This window comes from Akebia trifoliata, chromosome 12, assembly GCF_017979445.1.
Source record: "Akebia trifoliata isolate Shusen 1 chromosome 12, ASM1797944v1, whole genome shotgun sequence".
NCBI lineage: Eukaryota > Viridiplantae > Streptophyta > Magnoliopsida > Ranunculales > Lardizabalaceae > Akebia > Akebia trifoliata.
The window spans coordinates 23,686,761-23,709,938 of NC_141386.1; the positions used below are offsets into that span (position 1 = coordinate 23,686,761).

Genomic DNA, 23,178 nt, shown 5'->3' on the forward strand with positions numbered 1-23,178 from the left:
GCATAGGATGAGAATGCAATGGAGCAGCTACAACGAGCGTGCGATCAACCATGGGTAACTCGGTAATGGGCTCCGGAGAAGCCGGTCTGAAGTCCGAGTGTGACAGAGATGGACCTGTATAAGAATCAGCTGCCTGCAAAGATTCATCTATTGGATCAATACAAATAATACACGAGGTGGATCCAGATTGAGGAATATGTCGGGCGTATGGTGCAGGAGAAGGCAGGGACACGTCGGTGGGAGGGAGACTTGGTTCTAGAAAATTTGAGATTTGGAGAGAGGATATGGGTTGGGCTTGGGAAATATGTTGAAAGGGAAAGTGATTTTCGTCAAATTGGGCATGGCGGGTAATATAGAGTCTAGAGGTGGTGGGGTCAAGACAACGAAAACCTTTATAAGATGAATGACAACCCATAAAAACGCAAGGAATGCTACGAGGAGAAAACTTGTTAGTCATGTAATCACGTAAATAAGGATAAACACGACAACCAAATGGATGAAAGTTTTCATAATTAGGAAATGAACTATATAGGAGTTGAAAAGGTGACTTACCTCTGAGAAGCGGTGTGGGCAAACGGTTGATGATGCAGGCCGTAGTGCTAAAAGCATCAACCCAGAAGTGAGTGGGAATGTGAGAATGAAAAATAAGGGCCAGACCTATTTAAGTTACATGACGATGTTTCCTTTCTACACGACCATTTTGTGCGGGTGTATGAGGACAAGAAAGTTGATGATGAATGCCAGAGGAACTAAGGTGTGCTTTAAAGCAGTTGCTAGTGAATTTTGTACCACCGTCACTTTGAAATTTTTTTATACGTGCAGAATGTTGATTTTCAACAAATTTTTGAACTATAAAAGTATTAAATAAGTCAGATTTAAATTTCAATGGATAAAGCCAAGTAAAACGAGAATAATCGTCAATAAATAAAACATAATATGTGAAACCCGAATTTGACTTTACAGGAGATGGGCCCCATAGATCGCAATGAATAAGATCTAACACCTTTGAAGATCGATGTTCAGTGCGAGAATAGGGCAAACGATGATTCTTTGCAATTTGACAAGTACTACATAATATCGGAGATGGCAATAAAGAAGTAAGATAAAACTGTCCTTTTTTATTTAGAAAAGAAATAATAGAATGATTTACGTGTCCAAGGTGAGAATGCCATAAATCATATGAAGCATGGAGAGATTTATTTTTCAGAACAGAAACAAAGGCCAAATTTTCGCGTTCTAGCACATATAGACCACCATCTAGTTTACCGGTTGCCACCACTCTTCCCGTTTGACGATTCTGAATAGTAAAAAGATTATTAGTAAACGTAACGGATAACGGAAAATCAGTCGTTAATTTACTATAGACAAAAGTTTTTTGGTGATTTTAGGGACAACCAAAACGTCCAATAGTTGAAAATCAGGAGAATGGGAAAGTTTACCGGTGTGGGTAATGGGTAGAGACGCACCATTCCCGACAATAACACAATCCTTACCCGTATAAGAAGTGGATTGATCCAAGAAGGATTGGGCTGGAGTCATATGGGCTGAGGCCCCTGTATCTAAAAACCAATCGGAGGCCTCATTTCTTGAAATAGAACACGATGCATTAAGGGCTTTAGCAAGTTGAGCCTCTGGGGTATGACCATGGCGTTCATACCGTTGTCGGCATCGGTCCGTATAATGTCCCTTCATGCGGCAGATTTGGCAGCGGGGGGTTCGTCTGCTAGAGGAGCGTCCGTGCCCTCGTCCATGACCGCTGGTTCGAGTTGGTTGATTGCGGGAAGAAAAACTTCGCTGGTTTGTTTTTGTAGGGTTGCGATTGGTGGCTGTGCACGCTGTAGGAGAAGGTGCAACCGACTCCAATGATTTTTGAAAGAGCTCAAAGCTTTCTGCTTTTGGCACAAAATCTGTAAAACTGGGCAAATGAGTGAGGGCCATTTGGGCCGTGGAGAAGCTCGAGAATTCTGAGCCAAGACCTCGAAGGTACCAATGCACTTTGTCAGTGCCATCGACGGGTCATCTGATTGCATGGAGTTGATCGCAAAGGGCCTTGAAGGTGCAAGCATACTCCGAAACAGATCTGGTGCCTCTTTTCATCAGTTGCAAGTCATCCTTGAGACGGATTTCACGGGCTTTGTAGCGGTGGCTAAAAGTATTTTCCAAGGCAATCCACACCTCACGTGAAGTGGAGAGTCCCACAACTTTAGCCATGGCCTCTTCAGTCAGGGAAGACAACAGAAGACTAAGGAGGCGTTGATCGGTATGTTTCCATGCCACATGTTCGATGTTTGGTGTCTGAGAATTTTTAGGGGTGAAACGGGGTGAGATTTCTATTGTTCCATCCACATAGCCAATTAGTTCTTGACTTTCTAACAGAGGAAGCAATTGGCTTTTCCATAGGAGATAGTTGGAAGAGGATAATTTGATTGTAACCATGTGGATGAGGGTATTGAAGGGGAGAAAAGTGAAGATGGGTTCAACAGCCATGGAAATGGAAAGAGGATCGTGAGAAGGATGTTAATCCGTATGGTATCTTGATACCATGAGAGAGTTTGAAAAACCACCACACTTTAGTGGTGAGACCATTTCATCTATATATACACAGTTCCATATTTGTATATGGTAATTATAAGAATGGAAAGAAGCAATCAATTAGAAGCTACAATTTTGGGTCAAAGACAATGCAAATGGAAAGCCTTGAATTAAGGCTAAGGATCTTTAGCATGATCCTTGACACCACCAATGGTGAATGGAGTAGGGTGCCTAACACCTTCTCTACTCCATAAAATGGACCCCCTTACCTAGAATCAAAAGTTAGACTAAATATATCTTATCCATACGAGAGTCACTATATGTCAAAAATTGATTTTTCAAAAAATACAATCTGGGTGACCATTCACACCCTTTTCCAATATGAGTGGTGGCGACTCCAAAACAACCCCAAAGTGAATGATATATTCAAAAATGAATAAATCATGTGTCCACACAGTGTATTTTGACTTTGGTTTGATATGAAGAGAAGGATTGCAATCCAAACACACCATCGATGAAGAACAAAATAAATTAATGGAAAAATAGTTACTTTTTCCTTATTGTCTATCATATTTATTCTAGAAGTAAGAAACCAAATCTTATTCTATTTAAAATATTTTTTCATAAAGAAACAAAATCTTATTATAATTGATGTACTTATTATGAATAGTAAATATTATTTATAGTAAAACTAAAAATAATAAAATACTAATTATTTCTTAATTAGATTAAGAATCCTTAGTACGTTAGAACTCTCTTTGCCATAACTTCATAATCATGATCATACTAGAGTGATTTGTAGTCAAAGATACTATAAATAGAAAGTCCAACTTTGACCGTAATTTCAGGTAAACAATGTTGAAACGCTTCCGTAAGTTACATTCATTCCACATGGTGAATAAAAATGTAACTTGAAATATGTAGCAAAAATAAAAATCTTAGAATAAAAAATAAACTTAATTGAAGAAAAAAATATAACTTGACATATATAAATAGAACAAGAGAATAAATCGATCAAGGTTTAAATCAATTAGAAAAGTGAATCGACCAAGATTGTCATTGTTCACCTTTGGTGAAATTGAAAATCTATTATAGCAAGAAAGGAGATGATGAGAGTAAGGTCGTGTGAATCGAACAAGATTAGTTGGTCAACTTGTTGTTGCAGTTCACCTTTGGTGGAGATAAAAATCGAGTTGACCAAGAGAGAAGATGATAGATGCCTTGGTAATTTCTTAGGGTATGTTTGATTGCATGGAAAGTCACTTTCCATGGAATTTGAAATCCATGGAAAATTAGTTGTGGAAAATAGGTAGGGTTGGAAAATCAAATTCCATTGTTTGATTTCACTTGGATAAAATCATGGAAAAAATATGAGAAAAAAGAAGAGCGGAGGGGGAGAGGAAGAAGAAGATGGCGAGGAAGAGGGAGGGGGAAGGATGTGGCGACGGTGGCGAAGAAGGTGGCGGCGGCGACGGTGACGGTGGCGGTGGTGGCGGCAACGGCGACGGTGGAGGCAGCGACGACGACAGTGGAGGCGGCGACGATGGCGGCAATGAAGGTAAGTGAGGAAGATGGAGGGAGAACGTGGTGGTGGTGGTGGCGGAGGAGGTGAGGGATGGAGAAGGAGAAGAAGAAAAAGAAGAAGAGAGAGAGAAGGTGGTCGGAGACGGAGCCGACGGGGACGACGATGGTGACGACGGCGAGGTTGGTGTAATGGTGGTGGTGGTGGTGGTGGTAGTGATGGTGGTAGGGAAGAATCGATGATGAAAAATATGTGTGGATTTCATTTTCCCACCCATATGGGTCGGAAAGTGAAATCCATGATTTAGTGGACTTTTTGAATGGGGTGGAAATGAATTTCCATTTCCATGTACAATCAAACACTTGGAAAATGTCATTTTCCATGGAAATTGATTTTCCACCCTATTTTCCATGTGCAATTAAACATACCCTTAGTTTATTAGTTAATTTTGGTAAAAAATTAAGAAGGGAAAAGAATTGCTAAAACAATATTCTAAAAGTATGGTAAATGATCATATAAAACATAAAAAGGTATTTTCGGTACAAAAGATATATCAATTACTATTTTTTACCTTTTCGATAACATAAAATATTTTCAAAAATGGTAGATTATTTTTTTCAAAAATAAGATGTACAATTCACCGTTTTAGTAAATAAATAAAAAAACTGCACAATTTTGATAAATTCTATTTTAATAAATGTTGATATTCTAACTAGAAAATATTCAGTTGGTCAATAGTTGACTACCATTATAATAATAGGGACAGTGAGCCATCTCCTGCAATCTATGAACCTGGACCCCTCTTACCTTTGGTTTTTGGTTTCCCTTTGGTTCATCCGGTTCTTTTGTTTCTTAAAGAATGAGGCCAAACAACTGTTCCACCGTTAAACAGAGGAACGCAGAAAGGAAACATCGCCATATTAATGAGACTGGCCTCTCACTCATGTTTCATAGTCAAGTTCCTTCCGGGTATAAGCACTTGACCTAGTTGTTTTTTTATTGATTCAGTCATATAAGCGGATGGCAGCAGAGCAATAGTCAAAGAAGCTACGGGAAGCATAGGCACCCATAAATCTATTTCCTTGGGATACACAATTACAAATCTCCATAAAAGATGTGCTGTACGTCCTGAGTAACAGATGTACGGTTGCGTGCCTGTGACACGTCATCCGAGTATTGACCGAGTGAAAAGTTTCTAGTTCGAAAATCATTATTCTATTTTAATAGGGTTTAGTGTACTTAAACCCTGTTTCGAATTTCGCATTTCGCATTCTTCTGTTTCATTTGAATTCTCTCGTATTACGTCGAGCGAACCCATGAACTACGAATCGGTCGATTTCATGGAGGTTCGAAGGCTCGTCTTGGAGCAGGAGCAGGAGCAGGATCTCCCACCTGATATTCAACCTAGGCTTGATGACTCTATTCTCTTTCGAGCTTCTGATGAGGTCAGTAAGCTTCTCTTCCCCCCACTTTTATTTGAATATAGGGTTTAATTTTTATTCTCTTTTGGTTTACTAGATTATGGCATCTGAGAAATTATCTAGTCACTCTGGATTTCAGATTTTTGGGGCATCAATTAGCAGGATTTCATTGTCTGAGATGTCATTGATGTTTGAATTCGTCGTCTCCACTTTAAAATTTTAAACTTTTAAGGCTGTGTTTGGATTGTGGTAGATATTAAAAATTATAAAAAAACATCGTATGATTTTAATCTCTGTGATGCTTGGGTTCACTTGCTTGTTTGTGATCTAACATGATACACACTCGATTTGAATTTGAATTTGGGGTTTAATTCAGTCCGTGGGTGTCATGGTTTTAAAACTCGGTTTCACGTCTCGTTCCGTCGAGCCAAGATACCGAGTTAACTTGGACGATGCGTCTCATCTTGTCTCATTCAAGTTGTCTCGTTCGGCATTGAGACAATGGTTTTTAACCATTTAAAAAATCTGAAAATTTCAGAAATGATTCCTATTAAAAAATGAAGCAAAAAAAAGAAGATAAAGAAAAATCGATTTGGGGGTAAGAGCATAGGGTTTCAAGATTGAAAACTTGCTGTCTCGTTTAACTCAGACGAGATTTTGCAAAATCTCGTCCGAGACGTCTCGCTTATCTCGTGGTAAGTTGTTGTTTGGGTTGTCTCATTTGTGTCGGATGGGATTTTGGAAAATCTCGTTCGAGACGTCTTGTTTATCTTGCATACGCGACTGTTTCAAATAGGTTTGTGTGTTTGTGACGTAGCGGAAGCGTGTGAATCAATAGATTCGATAGGTTGTGTTCAATGGAACACTCTAAATTAATTTGAATCAATAGATTCAATTGTTAAACAAGCAATAACTTGAAAGGAAATATAACATAAAGCTAAAAAGTAATTAAAAGAGAAAAGATAATTGAATTGATTATTATTAATTTTCGGATTTGGAGCTCCTTAAATGGATAATTCCATCATAGTAATTTAGAATTCTACTAAAATACTAAAAATTAACATTCCTAACCTATCTATAACATAATACTAACTTTCTAATCCTATTAGACTTCAAATTGGACACGTTTAAACACGTCTAATTATAACCTAAATAATATAAACTAATTTAAAACAAATTAAAAACTAGCAAGGAATTGTCTTCCTAATATAACTATGAAATAGAAATCATACTAGAAGTAGAAATAGAAATATAAGTCCTACTAAAACTCTAACTATGATTGTAGATGTCCTACATCAGTTTGTCTCGTCCAGCCATAATACCAAGTTAACTTGGGCGATACGTCTTGGTCTCGGATGAGTTTTAAAACCATGGTGCGTGTTCATTCGGGGTTTGTTGTTCTCATTTCAATTTTGATGCTTTGAAGTAATCTCTGATGATTATAATATTGGTATGAGGTTATTAGAATCAAAAGGGTTTATTGTGATTAAAATAACAGTGCCTATGGTAGCTAAATTCAGTAGTCCGGAGTACAATAATATAATAGATCATGCAACATAGTATTAAATATTCTGTAACCCACATAGATGGTTTTTACAATATTATACAATCTATCTATTCAAGAAAAATATGAAAAGCTTTAGATAGATTCATTGACTTTAAAATTAATGTTAGGAAATCAGTTATGGAGAAAGTTACGATTTTAAGATCAAATAGAAACATGAAATATGATTTTGTTCCATTTATAAAAAATTTCCAGGAAAATGAATGATGCATGAGACGACAATTCCTTATTCTACTAACTTATAAAAGAAAATTTAAAACTGAAAAATGTGTTCTAGGTTCAATTGGAAAACATGTTATAAGAGTAGTTTATTGGGTACTAATTATGTAACGCCCCACCCTTGACCAGGTAACCATATTGTCCGTTTTGGGTTTCCCCTCAGGCTTTAAAATGCATTGTTGCAAGTTAAGGGAGTTGGACTACCTATAACTTAGAATCTAAACCATTCTCTGGTTGATGTGGGACTAACTTCACCCCCTCCCTGTTATTTGACCTTGCAACCACGAGCCCAGCCACACTCGCGCTTGATCGACCATGGGTCCTACCAGTAGCGCACTAGCGAGGGTGTGACATACTATATTGGAAATTTACTCTAAACACATCCCTATGATATAGTAGTACACATCTGTTGATAAGAGGATGAGTCATTGACTCTTGCTGTTTTGATGTAGAGTATTCCTGGTGGAAGTACCTTTATTAGTGTGGAAGTGGGGTTTTCATCCTATGAGAATATAGGTGGATTCTCTATGGCGCTAATGAAAACTTGGGTTTGCTCATGGCATAAATAAGCTCAACCTAAAGAACTCAAAGGTGTCAAAAGACTTTTGTAATTCATTGACCTAGTTTACATGATAAAGTTGGACAGTTCATGATGAAAGTTCATTGGACAGCTACTACACCCAAGGGATTTACACTAAGCCAATTTTCAAGTCCAAAAGAAGTTGCCCATGCACTACTTGTTCATTGTACTCCAAACTTTGTTTTCCAATTTAATTTTCATTCATGTGGGAAATTGGTGTTAATTTACATCATAAGTTATATATGTGAAGGAAAATTTATGTTGGAGACTCTCCAACTGATCAATATTTATCTAGACTATTGGGAAGCTAGATGTCACATGTGCTAAGTTTGCCATCTGTAACTTACGTGAACATGCAGGTCCATCGGGCTAAGCTTGCCATCTGTAACTTACGTGAACGTGCCGAAGTAATCAATAAAAGATTTTCTTTACCCCCTCAATTGGGAGAACAACTGCTGCAACGCTTCGAAGAAGAAAGATCTATTTGGTTTGATGAGGCTATTTCCTCTGAACTACTGTGTATGATTCCAGTAGCTGTAGCTCGCTGCCCTGATCTGTTATCTCCAGGTTTTTTTATATTTATTATTATAAATAATTTGACTTTTTTAAATTCTAAAAGAAGCTTCTCCTTGTTTTCTTCAAATAATTGTGCAATAAATGGTTAACGTAATTTGTGCAGAAATTTTAGTACATGCCATGCTTACGACCAAGTATGCTGGATTGATTTTAAAAGCATGCTTGGAGTATTTTCCTATATTGAGGAGAGACTGCGTAGCGCATCTAGCTGATTTTATATTTAAGTGGATACGGATAAAGCACGCGGGCACATGTTATAAACCTTCCGATCTTCTTTTCTACTGTGTTCAGCAGTCCTATAGTGCCATGGAATCCTTATTCCAATCAGATCTTCAGATAGCATTAATATTACGAGAGGCCTTACTTCAGAGATGTATCTGTCTCGATATAATCTTTCAAATCACTATTGAAGTTCTGAAAGATGTAACTGATTTCATCACCAAGATGCTTTTCTCTGATGAGGAAACGTGCCAATGGATTTTATCATGCGTTAGATCTATAAAAAAAGCGACAGAAATTTGTTCATCTGCTGAGGTCGGAAAGTTGCCAAAGTTTACTGAGGCAGCAACCTCTATACTTTGGAATGATTCACTGCAACTTAAGGAGGCAACCCTTTTACAGCTGTGCAAAGCTTTACATGTGAGTGCAGAAGCATCATTTCGTGAAGATGGGTGGACCAGTAGTTTATATTCCCATCTGAAACTATTCTGTGTTCTTGTTAATCTTGGTGGACTACAACCAGTTCATGAGGAAGTAGGTACCCCGTACCAAGACTTATGTGTGCTTGTTGTTGTTTTGTTTAATGGGCAAGAATCTAATGGGGGTGTACGGACAGAATTCATTTAGGCACATTGCACCTGCATGGAGGTGGGTCCCACAGGTCAACCGAAATCATTTAGGAGATCTCATGTAAAAATTGACTGGATCAGATTGTGCACATTCTGTTGGATCTTAAAAAAGAATTAATGGCTGATGGTTCAGAAAGAAGCCCATTGGTAAATGCTCACATTCGCTGGGTGGTCAATTTCGGCGTGGTAGATCTCCTAGGTGGCATCAGTCAGATAGCCGGTCCCACCCCCTGCAAGTGCATCACAGGTACCTGTATTTGTTGGTACATATCTTTGGGGTCTAGCTAGGGCTTAAAATAAGTTGGGTTTTGGCCTGATTTGAGTATTTCTGTATCCATGTCAGATTTTTTATCCGGATTCTATTAGCTAAAACCATACCGAACCATTTTGATTTCATTACACCTGTATCTGGATCCTACCCAGCTGAATTACTTAATTCGGGTTGGTCAGGTTAGATAATTTCGGATTGTTCAAATTTTTTTTTACTATATTTCACTTACCATTATAATTCTTTTATTTTATAAGAATTCATGTTATATCAAAGTAGTAGAAGAAAGATATCTTGAAAACGTAAAAATATAATTTTCAAAACAATATATCATTCGGATCTAGGCAGATATAGGGATTGATCTATATATGACCTGGATCCAACTTGGGTTGGGTCAAGGGACATGAACCCATATTCAACCCTTTTTCCGGATATACTCCAAGGAACCAAACCCGCTAAATTTGGATTCGGATCACTCTGATTTTGGATAAAATCTGACCCATTTTATACCCTAGGTCTAGCAGATGTGTTCCTAGATTTCCTCAATAGGTACATGTTACTTATACTCTTTGATCTTGTTACTTATAGGTGATCTTTTGGCTCCGTGCACTTATGGTTGAATCCTCAAGAGATTATGTGAAGGATACTGCTAGTAAGGATCTTATTCCTAAACGCAGATTCGAGCTGGGAGTTGCCTATCTTTTCCTCATTCCTGGGTTACGTGATTGTTCATTAAAAGAAAAATTGTTTCGAGAATGCATTCTTTTCTTTCTTGGACCAGCCACATCAGGTCTTGCGTCTTTTGTACAAGGATCAGAAATAACTCTTTGGCTTGTTGTTCAACTCTCGCTTCAGTGTTATGCCCGGGTTTCAGAGGTACTTTGTATTGCATGATTTCCATTATTTCTTTAACATACTCGCTCTTGAACATTATTGTTAAGTATAGCTACACAACTTTCATACTTTGGTCAAAGTGGTGGTAATTGGAGTGAGATCATTAAAGGGGTAAATGTTAATTACTTGCAATTTTTGTTGACATTCATGATTCATCCAACTAAGCGAATGATGAGTAAAATAGGAATTGTATAAAGGAAAGAATAAACCCTTCTGTAGAAATAGGAAAAAAGAAACAAATGGGTCAAATTTACTAAAAGCATACTGCAGTCAACACCACCAAAAGCAATGGCACAAAACTATTAATTCCTTGGAGACATGCTTTCCCCATACCAAAAAAAAAAAAATGTTTAAAGCTCAAAGCCCTTAAATTTGGAAGCACAGAGGTTGTACGGAAGGTTTTATTCTTCAACACAACATCACTTCGTGTCTCTGTTTTGTCTTTGAATATCCATTTATTCCTCTCTTTCCAAATCATCCAACAAACTACAATATAATTCTCTGAGGAGTACTTCCATGAGAGTGTAAGGCTTTCACGTACCACCCTTGAAACTCTGTCAAGCTCTTTGAAATAATCCGTCATTTTTTTTATGTACAATTACACACGTGTCTTAATGAACTTGTTTTGGGATGTAAACACATGTAATTTGAAGGGTTTTAAATAGGTGTAAGCATATATAATAAAGATAATCAGACACAAAAGGTTGAGGATACCTACCTAGAGAACCAAAGAATCACAACATTATTATATAAATAAGAAAATACAAAGCAAAATTTAGCTGTCACCAATAATCACTTGCCCCCATCTAAAAACAAAAGATCTCAAAAAAGAGAACCCTGAAATCTTTGAACAACTTTGGCCTAAAGAAAAATACAGCCTTCACACTAATGATATCATGAGTATACTATTCCTTTCCCTCGAAATACCTCCTATTTTTCTCTTCCATTGGAGAGGAAATCAACATACAAATGATCTCCCTCTAGAAGAGAAAGTTGAGGAATGCCATCTTTGGAGTATGATACAACAAAACAAGGGAAAAATCCAATTAAAAAAAGGGACCAGATGATTTTGGCAGTGTTAGTATGGATGAGGATGTGATTTACTTGACACAACAATTCTATAAACTGAAACAAGTTAAAGCTTTACCCAAGATAAATTTAAGAATAGGGGCTGAACTTCCACTATATTCCTTAATTCAAAGAAAGAGATCTAATGCTTAAAATATTCGTTAGTTTATAAAATGATTCAATCCCTAAACATACACCAACCCTCTTGTTTTTTTATGGTCAAAACTACATAAAAGAGGGAAACTTTCCCACCTCAAATGTGCACCAACCAATGCATAGGAAATTGCTAAAAATAATGACGTGAAACCTAGAAACTATTCCCAATGCATGGTAACTCAATCCTAACAAAAATGACTCTGCCATTGCTACTAACCCACCTAGGAAGATTGTCAATGCAATTAATCTACATAGCAAAAGTACAATTCACCTAACCCAGCTGGGAAAAGTAGATGCAATGAAGATTTAGCTGAACTCAAAAAATTAAGAGTAGAAATACCATGTCTACTCTCCAACAAAACTGGTATTCCTTACTTGTCCCTTTTATAACCTTTTTCATTATGCCTACACTTGGCATGGTTATTTGTTAAAATAACTTCTTTGGTAAGGTGTGATTCATCCACATCTTGTATGCATGAGAATCACCTTATGGCATTAGGTTTCATATATGTTTAGCATTGTTGATGAGTATCACTGCATAACAGCTACATGGTGAGTATTACCACAGTGAGTTTTGTATCAGGCCACGTCTATTGTGTGTGGACCCTCTGAGTACGTGGCATCCCATCTTGTAGTACTTATAGTAAAATGTAGAGGATAAATTACTGCATTTTTTTTTTAAAATTCTTGACAGATTTTCACATGTTATTTTCTCTCTTCCTGATATAAAATTCAATTCATAGATTTTATGACAGTGAATTGGAAGATGTTCATCTGTTTGTGCAAGAACGATGCACATTTTTGTTTCTTCTAAGAATGATATTGTATGATTCCACAAAATGAGTCTATTTGATTTGCTAAGTTTCTAGTTCTGAGTTTGCCTTCTCATAGATAGTGATCAGTGGCACATTGTGATGTAAATTTTCCAATTTATCTGATGGTAAACTTCCATGTTACTTGGAACCCCCATATTTATTGTGTAATGTATGCCAAAACTTTTGAATTGCATTGTCACGCCCTCAAATCCTTGCACGCATCCCTATGATTAAGTGTTAGAATCTTGAGGTGTAAAATATTTCCTATACAGTTATAAACAGATATTTCTCAATGATTTCAGACAAGGATACCATATATTTCAGCGGAAACATAACTCAATACAGTACATAAACAAAAATAATTGTTCCATCTCACAATTCCCTTTATTTGTATATAATATAAAGAAATATTGGCATGGACTGCCTAGAATATACTAACCTGCCCTCCGACGCTCACAACACATAAACCTACTGATCTTGAAACTGCAACAATCCTAAATATGATCATTGATCACTGGAACTTCTTGAAATTGAGATGATTAGTAGGACGAGCAACACGGGAGTTACCTAATTGGAAACATATATTTCTAAATCATAGTCCTAATATACAAATTAATCACGCAAATTCATTTGTAAACAATGGTTTATTAAAACATAAATCCGTCTTAAAGATCTCAATAACTGTGAAATAAAACAGAATAAAACACTGCCATGAGCTGGAAATACCAAACATACAACATCAATCCATAATATAACATACAATGACGAAGTACTATAATAAAGAGTTGAGGGTCATGACTGATGTGAATATCTCATTCAAGATACAATCAGATTGATCCGATATTTGACTGGCGTGGAACGCCACCGTTTGTTCCCGATTCTATGGCCAACCTCTGCCATTCTTGGGTGACTGATTTTTCAACTTAGGTTGGCCGTTGACCAAAGCCTTAAGAAATGGGTCAAATAAGTTAATCATTCTTTTCTGACTACTATAAACTAATAATAATCATTGACTAGTCATCTTCAACTATGTCAATCTGGCGTGCATGCGATCCATAGTAAAACTCTATCATTTATATAACTATCTTACATCTTATTCTCTATTAAAGATAAAAAGAAATTTTCCGGATTCTTATTGTGATGTTGCGTTTTTATGCATCTCATACTACATCAATCATCGCAATTGGTATGGTAGAATAACGTGTCGCTCTAGAAGTGACACAAGTTATTCTTAATAGGAATTCAGTCTCTTTAATAGGCCACTAAAATAATATACGAGTAAACCATTATTGAACTCGACGTCTTGAATCTTTATTCAACCACTCCAGCTTTTTATTTACTTTCTAACGAGATCAAAACCTAAATCAAATGTCGATGAATGAAAAATTTTAGATTCAATTTCTCTCAGTAGGTTTAACAAAAGTGAATATGAATTAGGTCTTTGCACATATATATATATTCTTTGAAAATATCTTTTTGGGTCAACTAACTTAAACCATCAAATCAAGCTCATGTAAAACTATGTTTCTTGATAGTTATAAACCTACTAACAATACTTGATTGACTCAAAAACTCTCCCATCACAACTTTGATTAATAATCAACAAATTTCATAAAATTTATTCATCGAGATACATAATAAAATTTTCAAGGTATTACATGCATTACATTGAAAATTCAAATATGTCTCATGTATAATTTTTTTTTTTGATGAGTATGTCTCATGTATAAATTGCTTCCCTATGATGTTTGATTCTTCCGATTTTGTTGCTCATCTTCTACTTTTGTGTATGTTTCTTGATTAGTATTGTAGCAAAGCTATTGGGATGAATATAACAATTTCTATTACGTGCTGGGAAGACGTTTGTCGCATTGCATATGAGACTGGAATAACATTAGACTCCAAGAATATAACAAATGCAGTATGTTCTCTTCGACCTACTGGTCCTATCTGTACCACCAAGTAGGTTGATGCTACTTGCTCTTTGCATTATTATTTTGCGTTTATTGCACTTCTTCATGTGATATTCTTCAAGTTGTGTGCTTGTTTGCCCACTTAAATTGGCATAGTATTTAGTGTTATCCATGTTTGTTGGTCCTAATCTCTCTCTCTCTCTCTCTCTCTCTCTTGTGTTTCTCTTTCTTAAATTATTAGCTTAAATGTTGATAAAATCTTTATTACATTTACTTTCTATATGTCGTCATAGTAATTATTAGCTTAGCATCTTCTCTCTTTATGTTAGTCACCGGAGATGAGCTTTTTTCTTCATGCATCGTTTGGATAGAGGATTGGAAGAGTGGCTTTCGAGATTAGCACATTCATACTTAGATCCACACATTTTGTAAAGATGGTTTTTTCCCCTGTTCATGTACTTTTTAATCGATTATCGAAGAATTTTCAAATCAGAAAAAAAAAATGTTGTATGTAGAAATACCCAAAATTCAGTGAACTCTTCCATAGTCTTGTAGTTTTCAAATTTTTTTTTTTTTAAATTATCTTTAATAGTAAAAAAAGTCTTAACTCTTAAGTTGTCAGCAAATATGTGTTGCTTTGCACCAATACTTCTAAATATTGTTTTAGAAGTGTATAGAGGTTTATGCCTTAGGCTCACTTTTTGGCAGGGCTTTTCCAAAGCACCCTTTGCCTTATTAAAAAAAATCTTGTGAGGAATAAGATCTTGCCGGTCTCAATTGAAATTGACTATTCTCCCAAAACACTCTGAACCGATATGATACTTTGAACCATGCTCCTACGACCCATGAGTATCCGTATGGTATTCCTACATCACTCTAGGTTCCTTATTTATACCTCCATGGTTTGATTTTACATTTATCTCCGCTTTTATTCTCAACAAATAACTCTCCCCTATATTCAAATGACATACACCAAGATGCCTCATCTTGGATATGAGAAATTCATAGTATTTTTTGTTGTTGATTAGAAAGAGCAGCTCATAGTAGTAGGAGCGTTTTAGGTTGGATAAGCATTAGCAACAACAATGACAATAAGCTAAAAAAGTACAATAGTGGCGATAATAATAATAAGGGACCACCTACTTGCAGATCAAAAGATGCTAGTTGTATTTTTTTAAATTCCTGTCTTAACCATATTTGTTACAATTCAAGAGTCTATACAATCTCCTTCAACCCACTTCATAATTTTCTTTTCACATTCTTTTGGTGTTGTCACCAACTAATGTTATAATCGCCTTCTATGGGCATCATGGCCATATGTATGAAGCGCAATCAATGGAAGAAGAAGATGATTTTTTTTTTGCTTATCGTGGGTATCCCCACCCTTTGGGTGAGACTAATCCCCTGAAGGGTGGGGATACTGATGCTAAGCAAAAAAAAAAAAAAAAAAAAAAAGAAAAAAGAAAAAGAAAACCTTCTTCCATCTATTGCATGGCTACGATTAAGAATAAGACAAAAGGGATTGCAGCCAAGTGCATTATTTGGTCGATCAAGGACAAGAAGATGGTGATGGAGTGCAATCTTTTTATTTTATTATTATTTTTGGAGTGCAATCATCTGTATTAAGTGCACTTTGTAGTTGGTGTAGGTTATGTGCTACTTGTCGGCCACTAATAAGAAACATAATATAAAATATAAAATATTTATATGTTTGGTGTCTGCATTATAAATATTTAAATATTGTTGTGGACCAGTGGTGAATTTCTAGAATTAATCGACCTCCAGATTTAGATTGTAATTCTGTGACTTCATGTAGTTAAAACAGTCATGTTTCTCAGTACTGTAAAGGTAGACCATTCTGAAAGTCAGCGCTCACTGGATCCAACTGTATCTATAAGTTGAAGTAGATGTAGCCATCAAATCTTATTTACTATCTATTTTCGTGAATAAAAACATTATGAACATTAAGTACACTGAAGAGCTTTCCAGTCATTTCATCCAATTATGCAAATAATGCACCTTTCTACTCATTAAGGAAAAGAAAATTTATTTTATATATCATACAATTTCTCTTTGTCTTGGTGATAAATGCTGTAAAACTACATCCAGAAGCACTAAATGTTCTCTCTGAATTATTTCCTGAGGTTGGCTTTGTAAGAACCTCATCTAAAATAATGTGTTACAATATTAACGGCTCTTTCGTTTATAGGTCTGATCAGTTGGTGATTGAATGCATGTTTCAACTACTCAAGGCTGGTCATTTTGTTCGGTGTGGGGTTGACATAACAGAATCCATTATGCAATGCATTCTTTTATCTGTGGAGCCTATTCATCCGGTAAAACTTTAATTGGACCTGACCAGTATATTCCACTCATTCAGAAAGAAAATTCTTGAAAATTTAATATTTTCTTGTGTAACCAGGAATTTATTAATAATTATTGCTTTGATAAGACTTTAGAAGTTCAGTGGGGAATTTCAGAAATTTAATAAATTTATTGGGATTTTCATTTGTAATCCTTGGAAAAAACGTTTATTTTTAATGAGCGAAGTTATCCTTACCTTTCTACAGCTGCTAAATAACAAATATTCTATTCTCAGTTAAATAACTTCACGGAAGTCAATTCCCCCCACCCCCAACCCCAGCCTCATATTATGAGACCAATATTTCTTCTAAATAGTTGCTCACAAATTTGTCCATTTATTGAATTTGATAGTATTTAGTATTTACTAATTTATATTTAATGTTCATTTAGATGTCATGCTCGTGAGGTTCAGGCTCACAAATTGAGGCTTATGCCGTTCAAACACCTCTACTCACACCTCTGATTTTAACTCATTTGGATTTATTAACATTAAACAAAGTATCATCAATGTTTGTCTTTTGACATTTTAGCATGTCTCCATTTTTTAATGCTCATAATTTTATGATAGCAGATTCTTGTCCAAGTGATCGAAATATTTGCTGAAGCTTCCTATACTCCAACCTCTATAAATTCTTCAGATGGCTATAAGACGCACTGTCTCCCATGGAGTTTCTTGGTTTCTATAATCAAGCCTTTCTCTTCCTTTTTTAGTGTTCTTGAATCAATGCCGGGGCAAGAAACAGGAGGAATGGCATATCTGTGTGAATCAACTGGTGGAAAAAATTATTCCTCAAATTTCAGCAAAAATGATTCAGCTGTGCATGCAGTATTGGCCTCTTTTTATATACTTTGCAGAGAGCAATTTCAACGAACTCAAAGAATATACTCTGGAAACTGTAATTACAATTTGGACTCTGGAAGTGATGATAGGAACTCATGGTCAAAGCTTTTGAGATTCTTGCCTCTGGAAAAATTACTTAAACACATGGAATCCCGTCATCGTTTTTATGAGCATATGTTTACTCGGGTAGGTAGTTCAGATTCCTCTCTCCTTTTCTTTATAAATGTCATTAGTTATTTTATTATTTTACTATTTTGTTTCTCTCATTTTCTTTTATCTTTTCCTGGCACCTGAATTATTTGAAACATTGAAAAATCTGATTATCTTAATCATCATCAAAGCCTTTCCAAAAAAAACTTAAAATCTTGATGCAATTAACAGGAGTGTTAAGTTGACATTTTCTAATCTTTAAATCGACCTGATTTTTATTTCAGTTTGTTAGTCTGGCAATTTCTCTTTTCCCAGAACGATTGCATGTTGGATATTGGATTCAACGATTAGAAGGGGATTCTATTGCTAAACAGATGTTTTGTCATTTTGAGGAACTGGTTGGCAAGCCTGATGAAGAGCTTCAGTGTGTTGTTCAGAACAGAGAATGTGAAGGAGGGTTTAATCTCTTTAGTGGAAGTTGCTCCATTGAATTGGCTTGTCAGGTCTTCAGGAATTCTTCAGTAAACTCTATTTCCGCCTTAAAGCTTCTTAAGACAATCCATGCACACGACATTCCTGCCAGTGACAAACATGAGTTGCAAATAGTAATTATGGAAGACCTGCTACCCTTGCTCCTAAATAAATCTAGTTCAGAGCCATTGCAGGAAGCTTTTTGTGAGTGGTGGTACAGTTTGGACCAATCTAGTGTTGAGTCCTTAGTTCCACTTTTCTGCCGCTGTATAATGTCTTCAGATATGGATGTTGATATACGAAGCTTATCTCCCATCAATGATGTTGGGTTGTTTTCTGCATCAAAATTTTATCAGGAGCTTGTGGAGCAACCTTTGTCTATCCTTACATGCAATACTGAGATATATCACACACCTCTTATATCAATCTTCTTAGATATTCTGAGGGAACTTTTAGTTAGAAACAGAAGTATGTGCGTTCTGGCTTCAATGAAAGATGGTGAAGTGACGAAGGAAGAAACTTTGAGAGCAGTTGATACCCGAGATAGGTATGTTGCGAACGGTCTTACTCACAAGTATGGTGTAAGGATGGAGTCCACTCTTTACTGGCTTAATGCACTTGTAGAAGAAAAAATAAATAAATATGTGATTGTTAGCTATCTGTGGGAAGACCTTAAGATTTAGTGCATCAATGTTATATACACTTAAGGCACATGCAGTGGGGTGGGACCCATCGTAGCTCCTATCCTGTTGTGTGCCTTGTGTATTTGTATGCATTGTTTGGTTATTCTTAAGTGTCCCCAAACGACAACTCTAGGATTTCCATTTACTTGTAGAGTTTATGTTGCGGTTTGTTAGTGCTGTGTGTCAGATACTGCTCGAGAACTGGTCGAGGATGTCTTCTCTCGGCCTCAATAAGGATGCAGTGCATAAAGCTGGGTCGTTAATCTGTGCATTCATTTCTTCCTTGTTCTATTCAAATCCTTCCATTTTCCGGCTTGTACATTTCCAGGTAATTAGTTTTATTGCAGTTTCATTTCAAGAGTGATGACACTTCTGTTGTCTGAATATTCACTTCTATCTTGAATTATTGATTTGCCACTTAGTCACATAGAAGATTGGTGTTATTTTCTAAAAATTATGTGTCAACAGTGACATCACTGCAACTTATTGTTGATGCATCTCACGTGTTTACCTTTGAAGGAAGTATGTTTTGTTTAGTAAAAGGTCCCTATCCTAGTGTTTGCATTCTCAAGTTGTTTTACTTTGTTATCTTGATTCACCTTTCTATAGTCTACATATTTTTTGGGTAAACCTTCACTACTAATGAAATTTTTGAAGGTCAAAAGAATGGTCACTGAACTCAAGTAGATATTTATTGAATAATGATGGATGCATGCGGTCTAGATACACGGTTGGGTACACGGCTGACGTGGCAAGGGCACAGAACCGTGCATCTTTTTCCTGTGTATCCCAATGAAAACGACCTACGGTTCTGTGCGCTTGCCATGTCAGCCGTGTACCCCACCGCATACCAAGACCACGTGCATTCATCACGACTAATATTTATTCCTTTATTGCCTTTATATGGGAACTATCCTATTGACAAAATTTCTATATTTTTTAGCCGTCCTTAATCATATGTGAAGAGACTTGGCAAAAAAAATTCATATTTGAAGAGAGTACATTTTGGCTCTTCTGCAACCATCACTTTTCAATGCTTTCATCTCATTTACCTTGCAAAACTTAGATGGATCCAAAGTCTGAACTTAATCAGTTTGTTGTACGCAAAGTCCAATGCCATCCTGCACTATAAATCATTTTTTTCTTAATACTGGTATGTAACCCTAACGGCATTATTTGGGCATTGTATTTTATCTTTTTTGGAAAAAATAGTTTTCAAACTTAAATAATGCTGTTATTTTAGCTTTAAAAAAAATAATAGCCATCTATTTCAGTTATTTTAAATTCAAATTTCAAACTGATTTCACTCGTTTGATTTTGAAAATCCATTATTTGAAACATTTTTAATATTATTTATTTTGGAGCCTAGCATTACGTTTCCATTGTAACGGTAAAAACAAAACTTATGTTGCATGGACTCTTCTATAAGGGTGGTTACCAGTGTGGAATTCTGGCACTTCACGGATTCTAGTGCTACACTTTTGATTTATTTATTTATTTTCCTTTCCTTTCCTTTCATTATTGTAAGATAGTTATTAGCACGTATCATATATTATGAGTTCCACCAAATTCGATTGAAAAGTTCTTTGCAGAAAATATAACACTAAAGTATGTGTATTTTTCTTGCATATAAGTCTATGATACATATCATAATATATACAAGCACGACAGCACGTTATCCATTATTGTTGGTCATGATTATTGTTTGTAACAGTTTGTATCCTTCGTTTACTAATTTAGATTATCTTTTAGTGATATGAGAGAATTGTTGAATATCATATATCCAGCTTTTTATATTTTTGTCTGTTTGTTATGAACTATTTCTATGCTTATTTTTTAAGTGTTGTTGAATCTTGTATGTCTAGTTTTTTAGAATTTTATTCTGTTCATTATGGACTTCTATTTTTATGGTTATTTCTTATTATATTAATTCCTAGCAAACATGTTTGGATGCTATAGGGTTATGACATGAAGTTGATACCAGCTGTCACTGAATGTGTAACCCTGATTATTCACTCTCTTGAATTCTTCGAAGATTCTCTGAAGTTAGTAGAGTTGTCAAAGCTTCCATTCATGGTAGTGGTTCTTTCAAACATAATCAGAAGATACCCCAATCATTCTCGGAGCTTCAATGCAGCTCGAAAGGTATTTTTTCCATTTCAAATAATTTTTACAAATTTTAGTGCAACAAGCTAAAGTTGTATGTGGTACTTTAGCATTCTACATATAAATGTTGCATCTATATACCTGACACATGTAATAGAACATCCAATTTTAGTCTTTTTTTATTTTTTTCTTTTCTTCTCTGTGATTCTGTTCCATCCTTGTCTAGTTGATCTGAAGTCTTTTTCAATCTATTCCTGGCTGTGGTTTTGCCTGTATTGCTAATAGAGCGCTCAAATTTTTAGGCTCATGAGAAAGATACAAAGCAAACCACAGCTCATAAAATCTAGGCCGCAACTGAAGCACTGGAGGTTGTTCTACCACAGTGCTAAAAGTTGTTCTGGCTGTTACGCCGTTAGCACACACATTTTTTGCCTGAACATTGTTGCCAATTACAAATATCTTTTTTTCTTTTCTAAGATTTTTCATTGAGACTCGGACTATTATTGTTTCTGGTAGTACAATCAAGTGAGCCATTTTTATTTATTTTTGGATGCAACTCCTTACCCCCACCACCCTAAAAACAAAACAAACAAATAAAAAAAATAAAATGTAATATGATCTTGTTACTTCTTTTTTTCAATCGATAATGAGAAAGATACTGAGACCAATGAAAAGAAGATGAAGAGAATGGGGAGGGTGAAAAACTAGAAAAGACGAAGGATTGCCTGTCTTGAGGGAAAACACAAAGGATGCCATTGCCTTGAGAGAAAACATCCTAGGCACCATCACAATGTGGAGGAACATTATGGGAGCTGTCAAGAGAGAGAATCTGGGTGTGACTCCATTGGGGAAGGCATCATGGGCACCACTGATATGGAGGAAAGCGCAAGGAACGTTGTCGTCTGGGGACAAACATTGATTGTGTCGTTGCCCAAAGGGTAAAGATACAGAGCCATCACCATGTTGAACAAAGAAAGATAATGATTGACCTTATTCAACATTCTAAACTTATCTTGTTTTCTAGTGGTGTCATAAAAGTCCCCATGTGTACTACACCTTGAGTGATCAATTTCACATGATGTCGTTAGGTTATCTATCAGTGGTGACTTGAGGTAGAAAACATGATCAAGTTAAAACTGGTCATCTCGTTGGAGTTTACAGTTGTGTATGGTAGAGGAGGCAATATCAGGTGCATTATCTGACTCAAAGTTTTGTTTTATACTCAGGCTTTAACACACATCAGATGTATTGACTTGGAGACAACCATCAAGTTTTTGGGTGAGACCCTCGAGCCCGTGGCATGGTTTGCTATTACATTCCCATTATTGGAACCTGAGGTGAGAGAATATCTGGATCGCTGTTGGAGAGCAATGCATTCAGGTGAAATTTCGTCTGAGGTTTACATGGAAGAATTCCGCTCTTCTGCACTCTCTGCTCTTGGACTACTGAAGAGGTATGGTACTTAATAATGGAGATGTCACCGACCAAAAAAGAAAAATAATGGAGATGTCACTTACAATACCATTCTTGCGGACTCCTACCTAATCCGTGGTAAGGTAGGAAAGGATTTCAGTTATTATTTTCAAGGACTGCAGACAATAGCACCTGTTAAATACTGTTACCATCTAGAAGATCTTCTAGATAGAGTGAAACCAGATCAACATCAGTACTTACTCTACTTAGCAAGACACAATCATGGTTGTCAGCCCACAACACCACGGTTGACTCCTACAATGGACAATGAATGCTACACCGTATCTCTACCAAGAATTAGCTTGATTGGTGATTTCTAGCAAATGAATTCCAGCTTCTGTTTTTTTCCTCATCATGGGCTTTATGAACAGGGCACTGGGGATACGAAGAATATGATGACAATCTACTTGAATACAAGGTTTAGTTGCCTAAAGCACCAAGAAAAAGGCCTTATGATGGGAGTGAGAGCATCACCAAAAGTTAGTTTGAACTATTTTGAGAGGTTAGGGAACGGAAGCGACATCAAGAGGTCGGAACTTGGAATAGACGAACGTCATTAGTCATTGATGTCAACTTTTTCTTTTTGAAGGGTTATTGCTGGCAATTTGTGTTTTTTTTATATTATATTTATTTATTTATTATTATTATTATATTTATCTTGTGCAAGTATTATGAAGAACATTTTGATGTGGAAATATTAATTCCTATTTTTTA

General features: G+C 36.0%; 1 protein-coding gene across 2 annotated transcripts; it reads left to right on the forward strand.

Moving 5' to 3' along the window:
- Positions 1 to 5,150: 5,150 nt before the first annotated feature.
- On the forward strand, positions 5,151 to 23,178 carry LOC147389098 (uncharacterized). 2 transcript variants are annotated; one of them, XR_015170475.1, is made up of 12 exons: positions 5,151 to 5,499; positions 8,198 to 8,405; positions 8,518 to 9,167; positions 10,119 to 10,406; positions 14,268 to 14,425; positions 16,586 to 16,712; positions 17,312 to 17,767; positions 18,016 to 18,749; positions 19,060 to 19,213; positions 20,845 to 21,030; positions 22,218 to 22,547; positions 22,836 to 23,178. XR_015170475.1 is itself a non-coding variant. In XM_086417854.1 (11 exons), the coding sequence occupies exons 1-11, from the start codon at positions 5,371 to 5,373 to the stop codon at positions 22,455 to 22,457; spliced, it is 3,330 nt and encodes a 1,109-aa protein (XP_086273980.1). In that variant the 5' UTR covers positions 5,151 to 5,370; the 3' UTR covers positions 22,458 to 23,178. The 2 variants fall into 2 exon arrangements, 1 of the variants encoding a protein (XP_086273980.1); XM_086417854.1 differs by having other exon boundaries at positions 22,218 to 23,178.

Bases quoted from the DNA above. Each gene is read 5' to 3' on its own strand.
- LOC147389098 (XM_086417854.1), top strand. From the start codon at position 5,371: ATGAACTACGAATCGGTCGATTTCATGGAGGTTCGAAGGCTCGTCTTG. The intron at 5,500-8,197 runs GTCAGTAAGCTT...GTGAACATGCAG, and splicing joins TCTTTCGAGCTTCTGATGAG to GTCCATCGGGCTAAGCTTGC. The intron at 8,406-8,517 runs GTTTTTTTATAT...TAATTTGTGCAG, and splicing joins CCCTGATCTGTTATCTCCAG to AAATTTTAGTACATGCCATG.